The 17,906-nt window shown below is 35.5% G+C and overlaps 1 protein-coding gene across 4 annotated transcripts in view; it reads right to left on the bottom strand.

Annotated features, from left to right (window-relative positions):
* Positions 1–17,906, bottom strand: part of TOP2B (DNA topoisomerase II beta) — a 65,449-nt gene that overhangs the window by 8,397 nt on the left and 39,146 nt on the right. For all 4 annotated transcript variants that reach the window (XM_055706731.1, XM_055706732.1, XM_055706729.1 and 1 more), the window contains exons 14-30: positions 17,778–17,888; positions 17,592–17,697; positions 17,285–17,394; positions 14,521–14,613; positions 14,313–14,427; positions 11,860–11,981; positions 10,897–11,045; positions 9,420–9,651; positions 7,801–7,935; positions 7,169–7,369; positions 5,337–5,532; positions 5,080–5,171; positions 3,741–3,896; positions 3,521–3,604; positions 2,242–2,439; positions 1,747–1,891; positions 371–529 (exon numbers count right to left, since the gene is read on the bottom strand). In XM_055706731.1, the coding sequence (XP_055562706.1) occupies positions 371–529; positions 1,747–1,891; positions 2,242–2,439; positions 3,521–3,604; positions 3,741–3,896; positions 5,080–5,171; positions 5,337–5,532; positions 7,169–7,369; positions 7,801–7,935; positions 9,420–9,651; positions 10,897–11,045; positions 11,860–11,981; positions 14,313–14,427; positions 14,521–14,613; positions 17,285–17,394; positions 17,592–17,697; positions 17,778–17,888 (2,404 nt within the window). The remainder of the gene's footprint in view (positions 1–370; positions 530–1,746; positions 1,892–2,241; positions 2,440–3,520; positions 3,605–3,740; positions 3,897–5,079; positions 5,172–5,336; positions 5,533–7,168; positions 7,370–7,800; positions 7,936–9,419; positions 9,652–10,896; positions 11,046–11,859; positions 11,982–14,312; positions 14,428–14,520; positions 14,614–17,284; positions 17,395–17,591; positions 17,698–17,777; positions 17,889–17,906) is intronic.

Genomic DNA, 17,906 nt, shown 5'->3' with positions numbered 1-17,906 from the left:
TTGAGAAATTTTTACTAGCTATTTGGACTTTTGGGTCTTATTTGACAGTATAATTGCATTACAGTAACTTTTTTATTTGTAATGGTATTGTCTGGTCTATTTCTTGTACAATTCATTAGTATTGTGGATAATTTCTATTCTAGTGTTTAGAATAAGGGAAGGATTTCTGGACCAATTTACAAAATCTTTTGTATCTTGAGTTCCTAGTCCTGACATTTAAGAGTTTGTTCACTAACCGCACAACAAAGAAAATGTAATGCAAGCAATCTGCAGGAGACAAGGTCCTAAAGGCAGGCTTTGGTCAAAAAAAAAAAAAAAAAAGCAGTTGAAACTTTCAGTCACAGTGCACAATGCACAAGAGCTTGGGTACCTGCAGCTCTCCTAAGCAGAGAGTCTCTTGGAATAATCACAGGCTCATTCTCTTCTAAATCACTTTCAGACTTGGATTCATCATCTGACCACGGGTTTCGTTTCTTCACTTTTTTTGCACTGGATTTTGTAGATGATGGTGTTCTTCTTACCCTAGTACCTGCCACAAGTTAAAGCATTTACTACAGTCAGGGTAAAAAATATTTTCATCTTTTCTAATCACTTACAGTACATACATTTAGCATAAATTTTTATCTTTAAAAGTTCTCCTTTAGGTGTTGTATATTTTCTTCTCCTTCCTGAAGAAAAATCGAATATGATGAAACTATTTCACACAGAACCTGAGCTGCTGCTGCCAAAGGAATCTGGTTTATGACTGAAAAACATAAAAGTCTCTAATTTGAAGTTTTAGCTGCTCTGCAGCCAAACTCCCATTTTTTTAAAGGTTGTTGGAGTTTTCCAGGAAAAGAACAAGCAGTTTTCCATTATTCAGAGAATATGATCAGGACCAGTTATTGGAAAAATGTAATTAACATGGGAAGCAGAGGATACCCCACTGGGCAGTAACAATGCATTCAGTCAGTTGCAGGGCAAGCTCAGGTCAAGCTGGGCTAATTGGCTCTGGCTCCACCAGCGAGGGTAGACCTGAGCTGCACGTAGAAAACCCAGTCATAACTGTACTCAGCTAATCTATTCAGGTCGGATAACCCTCTGAATAATTAAAAACAGATCTTTTCTCAGAAGTATTCATGTAACCACTTTTTATTCTTTTTTTAAACCTCATACTTAAACCTTCTCTTCTGTCTTAAGCTTTCTGTTTTGTTGCTGTCCCCCCATTACTATGTTATTTCTCCAACAGTAATAATTAATTCCTACTGACAGAGGAAAAAGGTTAACATACACATTTGGTAGGTCTGCCAAGCCATAATATGTGCAACTTTCTAAAAGTCAGAATGACTGAATATGTCAATAGGAAAATTATTTAATCAGGTTTTACAATCTACACTATTACTCAGACTGAGGATGAGTGCTATGTCCTTCGATGTCAGAAAGCATACAAACTAGAAATTTCAGTGGGCACAGAATTAGTCTAATTATGTAAAACTAATCTATTTTTCTACTTGCAAGTTCAATGATTTAGACACATACACACACAAAAAAAAAAACCAAAACAGATGTAGAAAATGTAAGATCCACCCCCCAGAAAAGCAGCTTACGTAACAGAAATTTCACCAAAATACTTTCAAGTGTTTTCACACATCTCTTCAGGGAAGAAAATCAGATGAAACAGTGACTACTGTGGCATTATTCACCTTTAATTTAATGCCCTATTTGTATACACAACTATGATTAACTATGACTGTGTAAGGATCTTACCAGGCTCCTTCTTTTCTCTCTTAGGTTTAGGGGTTTTAGTTGCTGTGGCTGATGTATTCAGTGAGTCATCCCCACCGCCCTCAGCTGGAACACCACCAAATTCTTCATCAAATTCCATTTTTATTGCTAGAGAATCTGTTTCACCCTAAAAATATTAAAAAGTTGGGCAAAATAAAACAAATTATACCTTTATATTTTAAGATAGAACTGGAATAGTTTTACAGAAGATAATAGTGAAAGTAGACGAGTATACTGTCATTTGTTGAAACGTCTTGAAATTAAGAAATCTCAATAAAAACACCTGAACCGCAAGTAGTCACAAGAGGCTTGCAAATATAAAAGAAATCCAGTATTAACTTATTCATGCATTAGGTCAGCAAAACAGTATAAATACAGCTTTAATGAGGCCTAGCAGTTTGGATTTATGCTACCAGAGTAGAAAAATACAGCAGTTACGTAGTAAGTAATCTAACTACAGCAATATTTTCAATTTACCTTTTTCTTTTTCAGCAGTTTCCTGCTGGCATCAGCTTTCATGGCAGATGTAATCTGTGGAACTATTCTTCTGCCAAATGGTGATGGCATGGTCTCTTCCAATTGAAGTTTCTTCACCTTGGGTTTACCAACTTTGCCTTTTATTGGTTTGCCAACCATGCCAGCCAAAACATCTTCTCTTTCTTGTGCTTCTACTTTCTAACAAACAAGGCCGGGTGGGGTGGGGTGGGGTGGGATAGGGGGGGAACACATTCTTTTTTAATGAGGACAAAGTAGAACATGGTGATTACTTAAGATTCATCTCCTTTACACATGGAGCACAAGGCTTCCCTTAATTCTCACTTGAATTGTAACACACTTCCCAGTAATGGAAAAACCACCACTTAATCTGGGTAAATTCTTCATTACCCTACACTTTTTTTCATGATTAAGTAAACATGAACTTTTGGAGCCTGCTAGACTGAAAATCTTTCTTTTATCAAGTTTCTATTTCTCATGTATGTGTCTGGGTAACGATGTAACTTTTCAGTGTTTAATTTAAGCAACTAGTTTTTACAGTAATTCCAAGGCACATTTTCCAGTCCTTCAGTCAGCTTTTTGCACAAAACGAACATAAAGCTGGAATACAGACATCTGAACACACCAGTTCCAACTGCAGCTGTACCACAAACACACGAAGAAAGAAAACAAACACCTTATTTGTAATATCCTGTGTCACTTCAAAAGATTATATCAGCCCTTTCCAGGCAACACTCAAAGCTGAGGCTCAGCCAGCCAGCCACCAACAGGACTTTACATTTTTTCAGAGTTACTGATGAGGTAAAGTAAAAGCTCCTCATATAGTACTTATGGCCTACACACTTAATTCCTACATGTACAGCTTTGCATTTGACAGTATTTATTGCCTCACACTCACAACCAATTAGATCATGTAGAACTACTACTACTATTATTATTATTGCCAGTTACTACTCCCACCTTTTTGTGTCATATGAAAACAGATTTTCTCCTGGTACTTTTTCTTTTATCCTTGCTGACTTGGAAAAAAACATTAAATTGTATAGCTGCAAAAGACGATCCCTGAGGAATACAACTAGGAACACAAATACCCAATTTATTTCCCATTTACCATTATATTTGGAGGTCTATCTGCTTTTCATCCCAAATGCGGTATACTTTATTGTTTTTTGCTTAAATCATATTACTTTGAATTAATTAATAAATGCTTTTCATTAAATTAATTCAATATTTTTATAAGGATATGTAAAATAAAACATACTTCAAGCTCTTCAACAAAGGCTGCTAAATCTTCTTTCCAAAGATCTGAAGAAGATTTCCTTTTAAGGTCATTTAGTTCTCGCTCCTAAAACATGAACATAGATACAACATAAGTTACTAAGTTACAACTGAAGTAAATACTATCAAAACTGAACATTCACAATTAGACACATCAGTAATTACTGTATCTCTTCAGAACAAGCCTTCCATAGTGTACTAACCTTTGAATCTCTCTGCTTAATTAACTCTTCTACTTTCTCTTTCGTGAGTGACCATAGAGACATGTTTAAGATATAGTTAAAGTCGGGGCCAGAAGTTGAGCCAGAAGCAGAGGAAGCATCATCATTTGGGTTCTGTGGGTCCTCCTCTTCTGCTGCCTGAAGTGAAATATTTACAATTACAAGTATTAATAATCTTAGCTCTATGCATAAACTGTAACACTGCTCCAAAGCACCACCAGAGAGTAGTAAGGTCTGTCCTCATAGATTCAATAACCTTAACATTTTCTGGACCTTTCCAAAAGGCCACATTCCTGTGACTTTCTGTAACTGGATTATTTAATTATTTCATTTAAGAAAACAAATCTTAACCTGATGCTAGCCATATGCCTCGTATGCTGCTGGCTAAGATACTGGTACCGTCCTAGCTATCTCACAGGGCTGAGACCTTTGCCCTTGGGATGTTCATGTACATCTCTTTCTTCAGAAATGAGCAGGGTCTTTCAGATAGAAATTGCTATCAAAGCCCTGAATGTATACACTGTGGTGTGGAAGTGGATCAAAATTTCTCATAATAATAGTTTCATTATAAAATACAACACACTGCATGCAATTAAAATACAGTAGCAAAAGAACGCAAAGCAAAGCAAATGAGAAATGAAAACCAATAGGGAATGCAGTGGGAACAGTGTAGAAAAGGGGTGTCTTGACAGGGATTTGAAGTTGCTTTTCAAAGTAGTTTCATCTTCCCATAGTAAAGCATGAAATTAAACTTGTCACATCTCTTCTGGAACAACAAAAATCCCTCTTGGGTTTTTTTTTAAAAAAAAAAACAGAAATAGATATAGGTCAAGGTCACATTTACTAAACTAAGTCCAAAAGTCATAGCTTTACAATATTGATGTTTCATTACAGAAATCTAATGCATAAGTTTATATATCAATAATTACATTCTGCAATCATATGACATAAATAATAAGGGGGACATCAGTTATATATGTGGGGTAACTGATGCAGCATTTTATGTATCAGCTAGTCAGAAATCAAGCTGCCAGTTTGATTTGGGTACATTAAGAAATTCAATCCTCTGCATTCTCATTTTAAGGCTTGTACTATCTAGTTTTCTTCTAAGAATTATCCATATGCGATACCATTATGTGACAATATCTTTATACAAGTTTCACATATTTTTAAAACTGGAAGCTAAAAGTAGTAATGAATAATCTTTTTAAGGTGTTATGTGTGTTATAAATTATTTTATTCAGATGTTTGTTTTCCAGTAGTCTAACTTAATAGAATTTATAACATTAGCAGCATTCACCCAGTAACTTCAGATTATTACCTTTTCCTGTGCCTCCTTCCAAGCTTTTACTGGATCAGATTCATAACCTCTCTGGACCAGCATCTGAATCAAATCTCGTTTTGATCTGTTCTCTACAAGACACACACACAACCAGGCGGCAGGGAGAGAAAGAGGAAAAAAAACCAAACCATCAGTGTCTTGAAAATAGATGTCTTACATGCAAGTACATTCTACTATATTTAACTCTTTTCCAGATTTCCCCCCTCTGTTAACAATTCTAACTTACATTTACTCACCTATGGTAATTTTTCCTTGTATCTTCTCCAGAACGAAACGAGCTTGATTGTTAAGCTTGGTAGATTCTGCACCCAGCATTCCCACAAGCCATTCCTTGCGTAAACTATAATAATGCAACCGCAAATCAAAGAACTCCTTCAAGATGTCTTGCACGGTTTCATACTTCTTTAAACATCCCATATGATCGAATAGCACCTACAAAATACATAATATACTGCTTGAGAAATTGCATAACTCCAACTTTGTTAACCTTTGTGTACGCGTGTATTTCTACTGCACACATACATGCACCACACAGAAAGTGGTATTTTGAAGACTGAACTCAAACCTTGCTATGGAACTACACAGCACATAGCTGGACAGATTTTATTCACAAGTATATTTAAAATGAGATTTATGGTCACATGTTCAAACAGGAAGACACCTATACAGAGAAACATTAATTCAGTTGAATGACTAATTTTATCTAACTATTAAAGCACAAGTTCAGTAGCACCTAATGATTTATAACTATTTAACTAACAGTTGAAAAGCATCTTTAATAATCTTTCAGTTCAGTTGTGAAATCTGCCACTTTTCAGCTGTGAAAACTGCCATCCTTCAAGTTCAAGCACAAACAAAGTAAGAAATCATTTCTACATCACAGGTGGAATCAATCCTGCCTGAATTCTGACATCTGCAGTTTAGACATTTATGGTGAACTAGTCACCCTGGGCGGCCTCTATAGCCAACTGAAAGAAATAAGCCCCTCTAGAGGGTAATTCATCTATCTAAAATACCTATTTGGGAGTTGGGTGAACAATGACTAGCCTGCATTAACTTTTAGAGATGCTTACACTAGGGCAGATTAATTCACACAGAAAGCAGCCCTCACTATCTATTTCAGTATGCAGAAAATGCAGAATTAAGCTGCAAAAGATTTTGTAATCTGATAAACATTAATTTGAAGACATTCTCACAGTAGTTCATACAGTCACTTAAACCTGTGAGAAATACTATCACCTTGATTTCGTAGTTTTGCTTTTCAAGCACAATCTACAAAATGGGTAGGCCTTTTTACTCTTCCAATTCTATAGTCTTTATTTTTCATCTATTTTCACACAGCTTTTGATTTATAAAACAACAGCAACAGTAATGGTATTGTTGCTTTGTGATAATATCTGAAAGTGGTATCTGCCATAAAAAAAAATAAGAACTGTTTTCAGAAAGGCAGGTTGTTTGGAAACATTCTAGCAGAATTATCTTACAATTCAAATCCCTCCCGTAATAGTCATTCATATTTACTCACATTCTTACTCCCATCTTGCTTCAAGCAGAATAAACCATACGAGTAGTTTACATCACTATTACATCCTCAGAAACTTAAGGGTAGTGTTTTCTACACCTTACAACCTAAAATAGTGTTTATGTTCGTGAAAACATTGGATCATTTAATTCCAATTAGAGGACTAATAGTCCTGCATAAAGTGTAATATTGAAAGTGTAACTTGTCTTAAGTTTAAAACTCAAACCTAACTATAATATGGCAGGAAGTTTTGTATAATCTGCTTTACATTAATCATTTTTCGTTAGTTGCAGAGGAAATTTTCAGTTACAGGAAACTAACCACCCTAAGCCTGTCTAATTTAGTTTGAAAGATTTCATCAGGACTAAAATGGATTTGCTGATCCATATTGATCTCGTATTTGTGATCAGTACAATTTTCTTATATTCAAACAATTTCAAATACACGATACACTGTTCAATACCAAGTACCAAAGTACACACAGAAACACTGGAGCTCACAACAAGCAACAATAAGGATTCTGATAGCCAAACATGAAAAAGTTACCATAGAATTACAAGTAAGACTTGTTTGAAGCTTAAAGACTTTGTGCAATCCAGCTGCTTCTGCCTGTGCAAGTTTTTCTTCTGTCATCTTGACAACAAATTTCACAGTTGTATCAGTGTGGTATTCCTTATAGTCAGAAATTAATGCTGGAGTTTTTTCAGTCCCATTCAACATAGGTTCTAGAACCTGTTCTTTGTACACCTATTAAAAACAGTTTAGCAAAAGACAAACACACTTCTTAAAACCCTCAATTCCTTAAACCAACTGAACAACATAAGATTTCAATGCTTTGCGCATTACATTTGATAAGTTATAATTTACAGAACCAGTATAACCTGCAAAACGCAGGCCAAGACTAGCACAAACATTAAAAGGCATCTAAAAAGAACAGAAAAATCTACTCAAAAGAAAAAAGGGATTAAATATCAATTCAGCAGGAGAAGCAGGTATTCTTTGTGATATGGACGGTAGATAGCACAAGGAGAAACCCATCTCCTACAAAGGCACACAAAAGAATCAAACCATGTTCCCCTCCACGTATGTATAATCATCAGAAATTGTGTTAAAAGTTCATCCAGATGTAGGATTAAATAATCTACTATGAAACTTTTTTTTTTTTCACTGTTACTTACCTGGGTCCACGTCCTTACAGGAAGCTCTGTAATTTCTACAGTGTTCCTGTCCACCACAAATATTTCACCACTGACCACATACTGGTTTTGACCAAGTTCTTGAATGGTTCCTTTGAAGTTTTTGTAGTTTGGGAGCTGAAATTGCAAAAACCAGTGAAGTGGTAATAATCTTTATAATAAAAAACTGGGGGAATATTTGTTTCCCATTCACCATACAGCTATTGCTTTTTATTGCACTAAATCATCAACCAGCCTCTCATGCCTGTGAAAAACTTAAGTCATATGAAAAATACTACGGAATAAACAGAAAAAAGACATGCAAGTGGCAGGAGCAAGTATCTTAACATCTACAGGGTAGATAAACGATTAAGAAGATGCAGCTGAGCCCAGCAAGGTGGTGGGTTTTTTTGTTTTATTTGTGGGTTTTGGGTTGGTTTTATTTTTTTCCTTTTTTTCTTTTTTTAAATAAAACTGCAAGCACAGATAAGGCATGACAGAAAGCAGATTAACACCCCAGTCTCACAATAATTTTACAGAAGTGGTGCTACCTCCCCTAACCATTTTTTCATTCTTGTGCTGTTTGGCAAAGATAGTGGAACCCATCCAGTTTAAAAAAGTAACTAACAGGGAGGGGAGTTTTCTTTAACTGAATTGATTCCCTTATCCAGCTTACCATGCAGCCACAAACACATACCAGCATAAAGAAAGGAGCTAGATGGAGGCAGAACTGCCTCTTTCAACCACAGTGAAGCTTCAATTGACTGTGAGACTACACAGAAGGCCTAGGAGTCCTAAAGGAAGGGCAATGGATTGCATTAATTAAAAAAATAAATTTAAAAAATCTGTTCATTGTTCCCAAGAATTTGCAAAAGGAAATTCACTACGTCATGAAAATTGATACTGCGCACTCAGCAAACTGCGCTCTAAGTAGAGAAGAAAAGATGTTTCTGCTTCTGTGACTTGGTAAACAAAGCAAAGTAGCACTATCCAGCCACTGTAAAGGCTACGTTATCTGTATTTCATCTGCTGGTTATAGATATTCTGGGTTCACCCAGGTATTTTTCCTGTCCAAATTTTTTCAGGCGTACACCACTTCCAAGACTTTTTATAAAATTTTAAATAAAGGAACAGAAGCTGGATGCAGTTTAGAAGCTGCTGATTTCCTTGGAACAGCGACAGTATCTTTTCCTGTGCTTACAGACATATAAGAAAGTATAATTCAGACAGGACAGAGGAAATGTTAACTTTGGCTGAAGATAAGTAATAGTACCTTCAAAAAGGAAAGAGCGGTACAGCTTTTTACTCTACTGCCATGTCATAAATACCCTGTAAGACTGGCAACTGTGAAGGCTTACAGTCAGCAGACTGAAGAAAAAGTCCTGGGAAATAATGGGAAAAATACTAATTGCAATGTTTTTTGCTTCAAGGTGAACTTCCCCAGCCTCATCCCAACAGTCAAGTAAAGCTCCTACGCAAAATTACTGGGACAATCCAACTCAGATGTTCCAACAATCAAGTGGATATCCAACAATTTCTAGTGTGATATGAATTCATCTTGTAAGTACAAAATAAGGTTTGTGTAGCAAACATAAAACGCCAGTATATATTATTGTTTTTACCATTGGGTGGGGATCTAAGCCATCCAGCATTCGTCTGACGTTGTTTACAATCTCTCTGGTATCATAGTTTGGAAGTTTGCAAGCCCATCCAGTACCAATTCCTTCAGCTCCATTTACTAAAACCATAGGAATGATGGGAATATACCATTCAGGCTCTACACGTTGGTTGTCATCATAAAGAAATTTAAGCAAGTTGTCATCCACTGATGGAAAAAGCAGCCTTGCTAAAGGGCTTTAAAAAAGAAAGACAAGAAAACTGTTTAACTGGAGTTCAGTAAGTACATAATGCTTTGACAGTCCATGGGTCTAGATATGATTATTTGTAGATTTTTCTCATGCCTTCCTTTCTCTTTGCCATTCTGAAGCTGAAAATACAGTGTATGTGCCTCCTGAGACAAGCAAGCTCTTCCCAATGTGCATCCATAACATGTTTGTTTCCTTCACAACACATGCACGTGACACACTAGTAACTGATGACATTTAACATATACAAAATACCAAATTTTGAAGCACTCTGAACACACAGTTCAATGTGACAGTAGGTCACCCAGTAAGAAAGCAACACAGCATGCAAACGGTTGCAAAACTTCGTTGTTTAATTGCAGAACTAGCAGTCTCTGAAAATGCTACGGTGCTCTTCCTAGTGACTCTTTGTTCATATAGAACATTGCCCTGGGTGAATACAATTTCCAGCACCCCATGCAAAATGGAAAATTTGAAAAAACAGGTTGCTACAAAAAAACCAGGTTGCTACAGAAAAAACATACATAGGAAAGGGAATACAACCTGATACTTAAGCATAAAGCTTACAATTAGAGGAAAGGAAGAAACTACAACGAATTTTAGGCAAAATATCAGACTGAAATTAGCAAATAAAGAAGCAACATAACTTAAAAAATACTCTAACTTATGTTAAGGAACACATTCTAACACTGCATGCCAAATTGAATTTCAAGGTATTAGCTGTGAAAACTCAGCATCATTAAATTAGGACTTCATTAGTCATGATAGATGTGTGATTTAGCTTGATATGACTAAACTCATTCGAAAAGAAAAGAATATATCTCAACTTTCAAGTCTATGCTGAGTTGCAGGAATTATGACAGGTACCAATACACTTTCTATTGTGAAACTGATCAGATTTCATACTGACAGGGAAACTGAAAGCCACTTCTGCATGTCACAATTTAAGTTCAGTAACTAATCAAAATTATCTACATTTTCAGTCTTCAGCCTTATGATTCAAAGTTTAATTCCTTAAAAGCTATGATCCCCACAGAACTTCTGTGCATGGAAAATCATGCAGAAAATCAATATGCAAAAACATACAGATGTAAAGCAGAATTTGAGCTTCTATCAAAATATTCCAATCCTCCCCCACTCCTTGCCCATAAAAAAAACCCTGTAGTGTTGTGAAAGGATGAGTTTCTAACAAGGCTTCTTAAAAGCATGCATTTAGCTTTACATTTCTGTTTACCTTAACATGGTGAAAATATAGCGAGGGCTGGCAGCATCCTTCCCACCATGAAGCCTGGTACCAAACTGACCAATAGGTTGTAGCAGATTAACATTGTTACTTCCAACAAAGTTCTGAGCCAAGTTGACAATAGTCATCATTAATGCTTGCTGCAAGAAAATACACGTTCATAGTAATAAAGAGAGACAGTCTTTCCTAATCAGCCAATAAAATATATTTTTAATGCCCCAAAATTGTGTGAGTAATCTGAATTATATTTCAAAAAAGTAGTCTCCCTGAGAAAGGAATGTTGTAAACCTGTTGTAAGAGCTGCTGGCAAAACATAATGCTTCCTCTTCTGCAGACACATTGCCTCCCTGCTTTAAGCGTCCTTACAATCTATGCTTATGAAAACCCCTGGGCTTCTCCATTTTTTCTAAAGCATTTCTCTGGAGGAATGAATGGGGAGCAAACTGACTGCACTTACTGCTTTTAAAGAGAGAAAAGAAGAGATGGAAAGAGACTATTAATATGGCAACTCTTGTTAATATTTCAGATAAATATAAACAAATCAGGAGCTAGAAATAATTTTTGTTCGAACACTGTATCAGGTTTTTGAAGAAAAGTATCTCTTCTTCTTACAAGATTATATTTCTCGTTTAGGACAAACATTGTCCTAGTACGTGGAGCTCCTATATTCCTATGATTTGAGAATCTATAAGTTACCTATGCAATTGGTTGTCTACTATTTTGCCACAACCCACAAACTATTTGGGATACCACTGTGCACAAAGGCTTGGAAAGAATGGAAATATGCTGTATTATTAAGCTGCATACTGTTCGGTTTGTTTTCTTTAAAAGTAAATCTGTGGTTTGATTAGTAGACTTATAGTCAATAGGTTTGCAATTTCAATACAGCAGACATTTGCCTAATATTTTATATAGGCTAAAAATCTTCACAACTTTGCCATCCTTCATACTCACCTCCCCATGGTGATAAGCTGACATTTCAGCAACAGAACCAGCCAGCTGAGCAACCTTTACTTCACGTTTATCATTTCTCTTAAAGCAAGTGAATAAAACTTTGCGTTGCCCTGGTTTTAAACCTATTGAGAAGAATATCCCATTTTCAACATACACAAGCATATGTTTTTAAGTAATAAACTTGTTTTGTCTTACTGTCATTTCTAATCTCTCAAAAGCTTAAACACTAAATGGAAACAAATTCAGTGTAATATTAACAAAATACCAAATTAATACATCAGGGGGGTTTTAAATAATAAAAATTATTTTGGCAAACTGGAAAAGTTACCAGGACAGTGTAAACATAACCCTTTCAGCCAATCACTACTATGGAGCATACAGCATTCTAATAAACTTTATCCTAAATGTAAAGCTTCTACAAGTTGAGTTGTTTCTTTCCAGTCTACTCAGCAAAAACTTTTTCTGAAGAATATCAACACAAATTCAGCAGTGACAACTGCAACTGTAGCTTACACTTATTTTAAAGCACTCTGAAATTTTACTTTTAGTGTGAAATCCTCAGTCATTAAAAATACTCATTAAAATATAAAAAAAGATATGTTATTTGTCTCCCTTTTAGGTCTTCTAATTTTTTTATGTAAGAAGCCAGTGTCTTTGATCTTCTGACTTGTTTTTTATTGTTTAGGCACACTTTAAGTACAACATCTGTGTGGACGGGACTGCAGTTTTTCTGCATGTTATCGAGAACTGATAACCAGTTCTAGATCATGCTTATTGATCCATTCAGTGTTTTAAATCACATACAATTCTGAAATGCACTAAAATATTGTTATGTGTTCCCATTACTAACCTTGGTCAAAGGTAAGAGTAAAAATTGAAAAAAAGACACTGACTCCAATCTACATTTCATTTAAATATGAAACATTCAATTTTCTTTACAATGGGCCTGCACCATGTTTTTCTACCAAAATTCTATTGCATGTAACAGAGGATTTGCTTTACACAGGAGAATCACCAACAAGTAAAAGTGGTAACTAGTAATTGTAAAGAGATTACAATTGTAATGTAATGTTTTTCCTCTTCATTCTTCCTATGCCCAGAAAGCAGAATTTACAGCCAAAGCTGGCAGAAACACTCATAGCAATTATATATAACACATAAAATTACACATATAATACTGTACATACTATATATGTATAGTGTATAATATATATGGTGTTATAAATAATATAAGTGTAACAGAGTGATTATATGTAGTATGTATACTAATATACATACATACATTCTATTACATATATACACACAGATAAATAGATGAATAAATATGTTCCCTTCTCATTTTCCTTACACTTCCGTAGACACAATCCTGGAAAACTTCAATTCAAATGAAAAGTTATCTACTGCAAGTTCATACTTTAAGTTTCAGAAAAACCATTCTGCTGTTTCTGAGAAAACAGTCAGGGTAGAGGATGTTATAAGGAACAATGACCTCTTGAAACATGCAGCTCTGTGGTGAACCCAGAACAGTAAACTATGAAATGCTTGCCTAGAGACTACTGGTTTATCCTAATACCCGACTACGGGAGGAAGTAAGTCCAAAGCTGAAACAGAGACTGACATTCTTTGATTCCCTAGACACACCTAATCCTAATCTAATTATTCTGCAATAGAGCTGGAGATCCAGCCTACTAGGAAGCTACTACCCCTACCCACCTGTGAGCTATCCTACTTTCTCATCTAAAACATAAAACCTCTTATATTTTGCTTCATTTTTTTGGTGTGGGTCTGTAGCATCAAGGCGGCTGACCACCTCCACTATAAAAAATGTAGAGGAAAGAGGAGATAAATGTGCTCTTTTTTCCCCTCTGTGAAACATCAAGGCCTTTTTTCCTGTATCTTACTAAGCATATGCATACTGACAAAAATATAGGCAGAAATTCCTGCTCATGCCGTCTGCAGGCAGTTTTACAAATAAAGCTGTAGCGTAGTAAGCTGCTTCTTTTAATGTTCATGCTATTGCAAAGGGAGCATTAGCAAACATGGCTGACAGAACCCCAGAAGGATTACAGGTCAGTAACCACTAAAATACTGCCTGTGGTTTAAGACTGAAGAGAGAAAAACATTTGCATCTTCATCTGCACTCAGCTGCCGACTTGAATTTTAATTATGATAAGCACTTAAAAGACTGGCTTTCTCTGATGGTCTGACTAGAAGCAAAGCACATGTATGGTCAAGGGAACAGGCCTGGTTAAGTAAAAAGGCTGTGCAACAAAGCTTAAACTTCCTCACAGGAGAACTATGGCAATTCCTTAGCATCTAAATGCTAACAAACAAAAATATAAAAGTTCTTACATTCTCTACTTGAATGCATTGATTTCCAATAAAAACCACAGGTTTAAAAATCAACAATAAAGAGGAATGTTCCAACAAATCATAATGAACTATCAGCTTACCATCAACAAGGGAAGGGATAGATCTCTCATTGTCTGAATTTGAGAAAAGGATCAACTCCTTGTTAATGAAGTCATTGTAAGTCAAATGTTTTGTTGCTGTACCATATAAAAATTGCTGAAAAAAAACACATGCATTATTCACTCAGTACAAAACTATATTACATTTAAATCTCACCCACCAGATTTATTACTATGATTTAGGACTCACCTCGGGAAGGCCATGTAGCCGACGCTGTCGTCTGTCCTCCATGAAGTTTGTTAACCATTCTTTTCGGTCATCAATCTTTTTCTTACTGAAGGCCTGAAAAGATTCCAAGTACACTAAATTATCAGCATATAGATGCTTGTGTAAATATGTGTTACTTTAGTCAGAATTTTAAGTGCACTAGCTGATCAAGTATTCAATAATGCTTAATTCAACAAGATAATCCATATAACTAATGTTTATGCAGGAGCACAAGCACATGACTTTTCAGACATAGTTGTGCAAGATTTTTCAAACTGACAGGTCTCCCACTGATCATAATTGAAATTTATATTCTATTCCTGAAATCTGTACACATTTAGACAAATCTTATCATTCTTATCTCTCGCTTCACATCAGAATTGTCCTTTGATACACAAGTTTAAAGGTGTTAGGATCTTTCCTCAAATAATTTTAAGGTTGGGTTCATAATTTAAACTAACTTTAACCAGCTGTCATCAAGAAAATTAACTGAAGGTATTACAAAAAATACCACGCTCTTCTTGTCCTCTCCATGCCCTGTTTGCTGTGTCAGCCACAGAATGCTAATAATTTGTAGCTGTTCCTGAGTGGTTGGCCCTAGTTCTCTTAAGATTGACAACTTAACAAAATCGACACTGCGTTAAAAGAATAAACCAGCATTTAGGCCAGCTAACTAAAGGCCTTAATCTTAGTCTTCATGATGACAAGGCATCACTTCAAAGCAACCACTTATCACTACAAAAAGACACAGGAATGTTCTGAAAGACTTTGTCCTGATATAGAAAGAGAGATCTGCTCCAGTGAGTTTCTTCTCCAGAGGACTAAGTGAGGAATACATAAAAACTGAATATGTGGCTTAATTTCAACTACTTCAGGAAAATTTTGTGAGTTGTTGAAGTACTGCCTTTTTTTTTTCTCAGGGAATAACATATAGAGACTCCATCATGTCCTGATTTCAACCACTCTACTGCATAAGACAACACTCATCAGTGCTATCTTTTTTCAAGGACTCGATCTGGAGCACTCCAGAAGAGTTCAATGAGTAGTTTCATTTCCTTGGAAACTATGCTATGACACAATAAATAATGAAGATCAGTAACTTACTCTCTGAGAAAGGGACTAAGTGCTATTGCCCTCTTTCGCATCAGATTGACTTCCTTTGTGAACAAAACTCAACAATTCACAATGCCAGACATCTGAAGGCTTAAGATTAGGCTTTTGTAAAAATATTACTGAATCCTTATGATTTTCTCCTGGCTCTTTTCAGCATATTTATAAGTTTTCTAGACCACTGAAGTGACAAATGACCAAGACCTGGATCAGCATAAAAAATATTTTAACAGAATAGAATAAAAGTTATTCTCAAATATTTATTCTTTAATAGAATAAAAATGTTTTTTTCTTTCTCTACTTAAAACTGCTATTCTAAGACCTCATTTACTAGCAAAAGAGTTCTCCAGAATGCAGAAGAACTTGCTATGTGAAGTATTTTTTGTTTTCCTAGATTACAGCTATCACAAAGCTTGGTAGGACCCATAATCTTACAACAACTATGCCCAGAGGTAAATTCGGAGCTGGGATTATAGCTATCAGCAAAGAAAATGTGGGTAGGAGTGTAACTGAAGCTTCTATTAACAGCCTCAGTACTACGCAGTAGTTGTTCCCAGTGTAACAGAGATGACTAGCTTCATCCCGAATTGACAGAATATCATTTTAGATAACAGTGAGGATCAGCTGTAACAGGTTATATGGCCTCCGATATCAGCCTGTATACGGAGGTCTATTTGCAGAAATAGAGCTCAGAATTTTAATCAGGAAGTTCGAGGTCTCTCCACCAATTAGTTTAATGTATATGCAATATACAGACTCATTCTCTATCTAGATGAACACACTTCTGTGCAATGGGGAAACACATACATGGATTATATTTAATGTGCACCTCGAGCAGAACTAAAATGAGCGGTACAAATAACTTCTGACACATCAGGCTGGTTTTCTTCAACAGAACAGATACCTTTCTGCTAGTAAAACCAAACCACACCATTTTACTGGATCCACAGTATAAGGAAAAAGTTGTTTTGCCCAGGATGGGTATTTTCCCATTTTTATTTTTCACTCTCCTATACCTTTTTCCCTCTAATATCACCTACAATTAAAATAGTGAATTAAAGGAGACAAAAGGTGAAACATTTCTTGAGAAAACAGCTCCATTTGAGACACACCATCCTTTGCCACAAGCTCTCTTTGAAACACAAGTACTTTCCTGCACACAACTATCTAAGACTTCAAACTCAAACATGTAGAATACATGCATGAATACACGTACGCCACACTGATACATCTTCCATAAATAAATAATACTTATTTGATCTTACTTGCTCAGAAACAAAACATAAATCCCTAAGTAGATGTGAAACGTCATTTGTTCAGGCGGTATTGCCTTACTCTGAACACTCTTCTGCATGTTCTGTCTTTAAAAGCAATTCTAAATGTAATGTTTCTTGATATCCACACCATACAAAGTTTATCAAAGCCACTACGCAGAAGGTAGAGCTGATATTGTAGTGTGGAAAAAGCTCTTATTCCACAATTTAAAATCTTTTCCAAAAGCTGCTTTCTCTCCCAAAAGCATTTTTTTCAATTACTCCAGAAAAAAAAAAAAATCCCTGTTAGGACTTCCTCATATTTTCAGCAAACAATGGAAACGAAAAATGCATCATCTAGCAGCACTTTTATATGTTCCTACCAGTGTAATGGCAGCATCATCTTCAGGACCAGCATATCGAAATAAGATCCTATGTCTTTCCATGTCAGCAAAATATTCTTTTGCTTCTTTAGCAGTGCTGGTACCCAAACCTGTACAGTACAAAGGAACAGTTACTCCATATTCAAAATTTAAGTTTTATCTTTTACCCCTTTTATTTTACTGGAAATATTATTAAAATCATTATAGAAGATACTATCATGAAAACAGTTACAAATAAAACTTAATAGCATCCATTTTTTACGTAAGTTTAAATCCATGAGGTTCACTTATTTGGTTTTAAACAAACCTTTGTAGTACTTTATCTTCCATGCTTTATGATTCTCCATATGCTTCTTCCACTCGTCAAATTCAGGAATACTATAGAATGAAAGTTCTTGCTTATTTTTGCTTGCCTTTAAAAAAACAAAACACCTAATGAACTTTTCTGTTGCGCTGTAAGTAATACATAAAATCTCATTAATAAACCCCATACCTTTACAATAGGAGTGATGAATTCCTCAAGAAAACCATGTTTCAACAGTGATGGCCAATTGTGATGAATAAAATTGATCAACAAGCCTTTTATGTGAGATCCATCCTGATCCTGAATCACAACATGAAA

This window comes from Falco cherrug, chromosome 4, assembly GCF_023634085.1.
Source record: "Falco cherrug isolate bFalChe1 chromosome 4, bFalChe1.pri, whole genome shotgun sequence".
Classification (NCBI taxonomy): domain Eukaryota; kingdom Metazoa; phylum Chordata; class Aves; order Falconiformes; family Falconidae; genus Falco; species Falco cherrug.
This window is presented reverse-complemented; position numbering and strand designations above follow the sequence as displayed.